We start from the raw sequence: 7,396 nt of genomic DNA, 5'->3' as shown, positions 1-7,396 counted from the left end.
TCAATCTCCACCTCTGAAAAGTGCCGGTTCTTAGCCGGGTTACGTCTGACCATGTCATAAATTGTAGGGGCGAGGCCTCAAAACCGATAATATATTGGGGCGTGATATTTAAATCCCGATCATTTCGATCATTCTTACGTTCTGATTGGTGTGATACGAACGTTTCATGAATCCCACGTGAAGCTTGTCGTAACATAATTTCTGGGCTCATATCTGTGCTGGTTTCTATGTTAGGATGATAAATGAGGTAAGGTGACCAGATTTCTCAGACAAAATCCGGGGACATTTTCAGCTCAGAAGCGTATTTACCTCCAAAACAAGTAATGTTTTTATTTTTGTAAAACTTAAAACGGGGACACTAGACCTAGAGCTGTTCTTATTAGGGCAAGGTCTGATCCTAGACCCCCCCCTGCTGCTACTTCCTACTCCACTCCACTACACCTCAAGATAGAATTCCTAATATTTCAAGATAAAATCCATCCTTATACTTTAAGATAAAAGTCCTAACATTTCAAGATAGAGTTTTATATTTCAAAATAGAAAAAGTCCTAATAGTCCTAATATTCAAGATAGAAAGTCCTTTAAATCCTATATTTCAAGATAGAAAGTCTCAATATTCATATGTTTGTATGTTTACTGAACTACTGACAGCTTTTGCTTTACTGCTCAAGGCTTTTTCTGCAACAGCTCCTTGAGAATCAGATACAACAAAAAACTATTGAGGACATATTTTCCTTTGACATGATGCAATATTAAACGAGATCGCTGCAATGTAAGTTAATAGGATTTTGTCCAGCTTGTATTTACGTTCATAAAAGTGCTCGTTTAGCTGCTAACAGACTCAGATTAATATTCTAAGTGTCCTGACCACAGTATGGAAAGGATTTCTAAGGAAGTCGACCTTTCTGTTAAAGATTAAGATAATTTGTAAAACATAAAAGTCCGCGAAATTGCGTTCGCTAAACACACCAGACTCCATGTAAATAATCAGTGATTTTAGCATCGTAACACACGGCTTCTAAAACCTCTCTGAGCACCGCGGGCTCTGGCTGCCTGGAGCCTGCGTGTAGGGTGTGCGACTATCGGCTACGTTTTGTCAGTTTTTTCTTCCTTTCATTCCAATTTCGGGTCTTTCAGTCACAGTGAAAACCGGGGACATTTCCGGGGACAGATCCAGCCGGGGACAGGTAGCCAAAATCGGGGACTGTCCCCGGAAACCGGGGACGTCTGGTCACCCTAAAATGAGGGCAATTGTCTCAAGAAGTGTATTATTCAAGTTTTGTTTTTGTTAAAGAAGGAAAAGAAAATTGCAATACTTAATACTATCGCATCACTTCTGAAATCGCAATAAATGGAAATTGCAATGCAAATCCAATTGGCACCCATGTACTGTATCTTAAAAGAATGTAATCGGGACAAAGGCATTATGGTCCCAGCCCTAATGGAGATATACCGACTTAACAGCACATCCTGGTCCTGACCTGGTCCTCCAGCTCCTGGAGATCGGCCTGGCCCATGGCGGGCTCTGATGATATTTTCTGCAGGTACTGCACTGTTCGTCGCATACCCTCCAACTCTTTGGGGAGTTTCTCCGAGACCATGTAGGAGTTGATCTTGATCTCCTCTTCAAGCCTCTTCATTAAGTCTGAAAGAGATGGAGCATTTAATTAAACACTTTGAGAGTAATGTGTTTGAAACCTTATCAGCAGGGGTGGAAGAAGAATTCAGATCCTTTACCTAAGGGGTAACTACCGTTTTTTTTCAACCTTATTTTCCTATGTTTTTGTGTCTAAGTGACTGATGGGAACAACAATCTTGGTCCACCATTGAGCGAGATCGCTAGCTTGTTTTGCTGATGCTGACTACAGAAATCTCGCTTAACCAATGTCAAAGACTGCTGTTCCCATCAGTCAGTTAGACACAAAAACATAAGAAAATAGTTTAAAAAATCCAGGTTGAAAAAAACCTGTAGTTTTAAGTAAATGTTCTAATACCACACTGTAAAACACTCTGTTATAAGAAAAGGTCCTTGCATTAAAAATGTTACATAAGTAAAATTAAGTAAGTTTAATCAGAAAATCAGAAAAGCAACTATGCGTTTAATGGTCTAATCATTTCAGCTGGACTTGTAGGTCTATATATATTGTTGGGTAGTTTCATTTATAGTAAAACATCTTATCTTATAAACTAAATGTGTTTTGTGCAAAAAGCTTAATCGGTAATGTAACTAGTAACTAAAACTGTCAGATTAATGTAGTTAAGTAAAAAGTGCAATATTTCTCTCTGAAAATGTAGCAGAGTAGAAGTAGAAAGTGGCATGAAAAGTAAAGTACCTCAACATTTGTACTTAAGTACAGTACTTGAGAAAATGTACTTAGTTGCATTCCACCATTACCTATCAGACTTTCCACCGCTGATTACTAGAAAAGCAAAATATCTTTTAAAAATGCAAACCTACTAAGCACATAAAAAACACACCATGTCATGTTGAACTGTTATTTGTGATTTGGGCACCTAATAATCACAAAAACAGAATAATCAAGAAAAAAAACGTTATTTTGTACATTACGTGTTGCAAGTAAACTCTTATTTTGTATTGTGTTCTGAATAGGGGAAAAAAGTTCAAACGGCAAAAGTATTAAAGGAAAGTCCAATGTTGATTTCTCTAACTGTTTCACTGTTTTTAAGTTTAATAATTGCAACATCAATCATGATTTCAATTTTGACCATTATGATTTTTTTCCATATTTGGAGCAGCCCTAACCCCAATTAGCATTCACAGTACTTTTTTGGACAAGCACGTACTGTACAATAATTGTGATAAGTGACTTTAATTGTGCAGGTCTGCATTGCATGGGTCATTTTAGAAACTGTAAATGTGTAAATCTCTCCTCTGAGTGAAGAGCCCAATATGGACACAATTTCAACATTAGATAAGCTCTATTATAGCACTTCAAAGATCAGTATAATTAAAGGGTCTCAACAGTTGAAAGCTGAGAGACCTCCTAGCGCTCTGCTGTGTCCTTGAACTTCCCCTCCAGCTATGCCCGGCAGAGGCTACAGCTGGACACGGCTACTCACTCTCTGGGTCGGCGTCTGCTGCAGCCTGCTGTACATCCTTCAACTGCTGCTGCGATCTCTGCAGTCTCTGCTCGGCCTGGAACAGCTGAACACACACAGAAAGGATTGCTTACACAGGTAATGTGGGAACATTAACGTTCACTACCCACTGATAATTAATTTGTTTAACATTAGGGCTGCAACTAACAGCTATTTTTCATTAGTGATGAATCATCTGATTATTTTCTTAATAAGTAGATTTACTGTTTGGTCTCTGGAATGTCAGAAAATAGTAAAGAATTCTCATCAAGTTTCCCTAGAGTTCCAGGTAAAGTCTTCAAAGCAAGAAGCTGGAAGCAGTCATTCTTTGGCATTTTGGCTCTAAAAATGATTTAAGTGATTATAAGAATATTTTCTGACTTCTCAACTGTTAGTTTTAGCTCTAGTCAACATATCTTAATAAAAGTATTAATACAAATTTTTGAAAGCTGACTGTTCTGACACAAGCTGGTTCTTCCAAAGCAACATTAAAATCCTTTGAAAGATGTAATTCTGCAGTATTATTATATTATCATTCGGAATCTGTTTTCTGTTGTTAATGACTAAATGGAAAAGGGTTGCAACTTTGCTACAGATTATTTTCATTATCAACTAATTTGCCAATTATTTTTTTGAATAATTGTTAATCATAAGTCTATTAAATGTCGTAAATTAGTAAAAGAAAATGCCCGTCCCAGGCGCCCAGGTAGCACTTCTACAGAGGTTTATTCCTCACCGCAGAGGCCTAGGACTCAAATCCGACCTGCGGCAATTTCCTGCATGTCTTCCACCTCTCTCTCGCCCTTTCATATCTAACCAGTCCTGATTAAAGGCCGGAAATGCCCAAAAATGTAGCTTAAAAAAAGCACAAAAAAAACAAATGACCATCACAACTTCTCAGAAACCAATGAGGTGTCTTTAAATGTCTTATTTTCTCTGACCAAAAGTCCAAAATCCAAAGATTCTAAAGGCTATAACTGTAGAATAATTGGCATTGTTTTTTACAATTTGTGCTTGAAGAATCATTTAAATGATTATCAAAGTAGTTGCCCTATATTATTTTCTGTCGATCAACTAATTGGTTAAGTGATTGTTTCAATCCTTATATAAAAAAAAAACAAGTGCTAAAAGACCTTATAGTGTAAGGGTTGAAAAGGGTTTGGGCATAATCATAAAGCGCGATCTTTGGTTGTGTGGAGGCTCCAAACAGAGCTTTCGCCATAGCCTACGTACGTAAAGTGTAACTAATTACATGCTCTTGCATAGAACTATTTGTCATTTACAATTTGATAAATTTTGTGCCCTTTTGTGCATGTAATTTCTCCTCTCTCTCCACTTTCATGTCTTCATCTGTCCTATGAAAATTAAGGCCTAAAACGCCCCAAAAAATAATCTTTAAAAAAAATAAACAATTAAACAATTGATGGGCATAAAAAGGCATGCCTGTGTAATGATGCAAAATGGCTGGTTTTGGAGACAAACAGCAAAAAGACTTGCTGGCAAACGAGGACGAGTGGCCTCAGAGCCGGTTCCAACTTCCTCGAGTTGTCCTGTTGGATCTCTGCTGTTTTGGGCCCAGCGTTACAGAGGAGCACACTGAGAAACCACACTGTGCCTGACACCCTTTAAGAGGGGTCAGCTCCGGTGTCCCGTGGCAAAATCACTTTCTAGGCGTTTTTTTTTTTTTTCCTTCACATTGAGTCAGAGTCCTTTGTTTTGTTTTCCTCTCTGCTTATTGCGTCAGTATGAATGGATATTAATATGGGATGTTTCACTGACTATTTAAGGGCAACTATGGGCGTGACATGAAGCCGCCAAAGCTTCGCCACATTTAGAGTTGATTATGATTCACAAAGGGAGACATGCGTGCAGAATATTTCTGCGTGTACTCACGTCCTATGTTTTCGTCAGTACGCCGTTCCTGACGCAAATTCGCCCCACAGTTGTATAAATGGGGCCCCTTAGGTTTATACTTGTGCGTTGGTGTGTGCGTCAATCTCTCTAAGAAAATAGCGGGGCTGGCATGTGTGTGTGTGTTGGAAGTGTGTGGTAGAGCAAGTGAGAGAGTGACGGTGATTAGCTTTAGAGTAAGTGCCGACTCTAGAGGCATAGTGAGAGAAACAGAGTGTCTCCCCTGTGATTTCTGGCCATGGTGGGAAATTTGTAGCAGTTGCAGCAACATGTAGTTCAATTTTTTGAGAGGTGCATGTCAGGCTAGGGCGTAGGGTCGGTGTCTCAACATTCCTACGTACGTAGCCACGGCGTCGACTTAACTCAGACGCCTTAACTAGACTTAAGCCTGTGAGTAAATAATACACCTGAGATATAACATGTTCATTTGTCTTCTCAGTCCTCCAACGGATAGAGGAAATTTTGTTTAACTGGTCTCTGATGTCTTAGTAAATTATACCAAGGGGAGCAAATGGAATGACAAATCACAATTAATCATAAGCATTTACTTGGTTCTTCTGTTCTTGCTTCTGGTGAGTCAGCGACTCCTCTCTCTCCTTCTCCACTCGCAGCTGTCTGGCCTGTTCCAGCATCCGCTGATGGTTGGACACGGACTCCACCTAGTGGATCAACAAGTTAAAATGACAAGGTCCGACTGCAGGACATCACGTGGTCGGCAGAAATAACCAAGCACCTCTAACACAGTACTTTCCCTGAATTTATCGAAGACTTAGGTGTGTATATTTGGCGGCGGGGTCTGGACAACTATTGTCACCATACTTGTGTCTAAAAACTTTGGAAAATCTAGAGCAGATAATAATTAAATACACTCACAAAGCCTAAAGTCAAAACTTGCTAAAGAAGTCCAACTACAATTATTAGATCTGAGAAAAGTCTTTTAGTTAATTTGATTGTTTATCAACATTTTTGGTGCTTTCTTGGCTGCTTTTGGCTCTTTTTTTGCCGCACTTCACATTCACTCAGCCAAGCACCTAAGACTTATAATGGTAGGGGAAAACCCTATAACAGTCAGGTTTCACCTTTTGGCAAGGCCTACAAGTAAGATCAATTTAATTAACACCCATTACTTAACAGCGTTGTTAAGACAGCCTTGTAGCCTGTCAGATCCCTGTCAGATCTATGAGAGAAGCTGATAATATATGTCCGGGGTCATGTTTCATTCCTTCCATTCCTCCTTAAGCCTTTCAAGCATCAGAAGAGACAGTCTGCCTACCTTCTTCTTTAGCCTCTCTACACGTTTGATTAGTTGGTCTTTCTCTTCCTCCATCGCACTGATGTCCTGTTATTGGAGAAAAGAGCCGAGATTACGTTAGTGCAGTATATCAACTAAGATCCAGAAGGTGAATTATTATATCATTCATATAGTTAAAACTGAAAAACAAATGAATGTTGATGTTGACTAGGGATGTAATGATGCATTGTTAATTGGTTAAAAATCAAAACAAATGTGTAAAGATTACGACCGCTTAAGATAAAAAAACAAATCTACTTTTGAATTTAACTTGTTTGACTTAAGACGTCACTATGTGTTCTTAGTTTATCTATTTATAGAGATGTTTTCTTCCTATTTATTTAGTCATTTTGATAGGAGATTTGTTATAAAAATCAAATAATATTTTTTTTATTTAAGACAAAATACAATTTCAGTCGATAGGACTTTATCAATAGGACAGCTTAGACATGAAAGGGTGAGAGAAGGGAATGACATGCAGTAGAGGGTGGCAGGTAGGAGTTGAACCCACGGTTGCTGCAGCGAGAAATGAGCCTCTGCGCACGGTGCGCACGCTCTACCAGGTGTACTTTTTTTTTTTTTCGGGGCATTTTTTCCCTTTGTTAGATAGTGACAGTGGATTGACAGGAAAGGTGGGAGAGAGAGAGAGATAGTGGATGACACGCAGCAAAGGGCCGGCCAGAGGTTGGATTTCAAACCCCGGGCCACTGCAAAGGACTCAGCCAACATGGAGTGCACACTCTTACTGGGTGAGCTAGAGGCCGCCCCATTGTAATTAGAGGTTATATCAGAATAGGTTTACATGGTTTCTTTTTCAGAAAACACCATATATTTGTTGTACTGCACACTGCTGCAGCTCCTCTTTTCACCCTTTGTGTAGACGCTCTGTTTTAGCTACAGAGTGAGGCCTCACACTACTAGCCAGCCGGAAGCAGAGTATGAGGGCGTGCCACGCTAGTAGTTAGCATTATAACGTGTGTTACAAATTGATGCACGTTCATCACAGAAGTAAAGGCTGGACTACAATAAAGGTGTCTGGAGCAGTTGGTGAACAGTGTTTTCTGTTGGAGATGGTAAGTCCTTTTGGGATGGACT

General features: G+C 39.3%; 1 protein-coding gene across 1 annotated transcript in view; it reads right to left on the bottom strand.

The window, feature by feature from the left end:
- LOC116686656 (intraflagellar transport protein 81 homolog) overlaps positions 1–7,396 on the bottom strand; it is a 25,374-nt gene that overhangs the window by 14,943 nt on the left and 3,035 nt on the right. Inside the window, exons 5-8 of the mRNA XM_032511679.1 lie at positions 6,284–6,349; positions 5,559–5,669; positions 3,082–3,166; positions 1,482–1,645 (exon numbers count right to left, since the gene is read on the bottom strand). Coding sequence (XP_032367570.1) covers positions 1,482–1,645; positions 3,082–3,166; positions 5,559–5,669; positions 6,284–6,349 — 426 coding nt within the window. The remainder of the gene's footprint in view (positions 1–1,481; positions 1,646–3,081; positions 3,167–5,558; positions 5,670–6,283; positions 6,350–7,396) is intronic.

The sequence above is a fragment of the Etheostoma spectabile genome, unplaced genomic scaffold, assembly GCF_008692095.1.
Source record: "Etheostoma spectabile isolate EspeVRDwgs_2016 unplaced genomic scaffold, UIUC_Espe_1.0 scaffold433, whole genome shotgun sequence".
Classification (NCBI taxonomy): domain Eukaryota; kingdom Metazoa; phylum Chordata; class Actinopteri; order Perciformes; family Percidae; genus Etheostoma; species Etheostoma spectabile.
The sequence above is the reverse complement of the archived record's forward strand: the minus strand, read 5'-3'. Positions and strand labels throughout refer to the sequence as shown.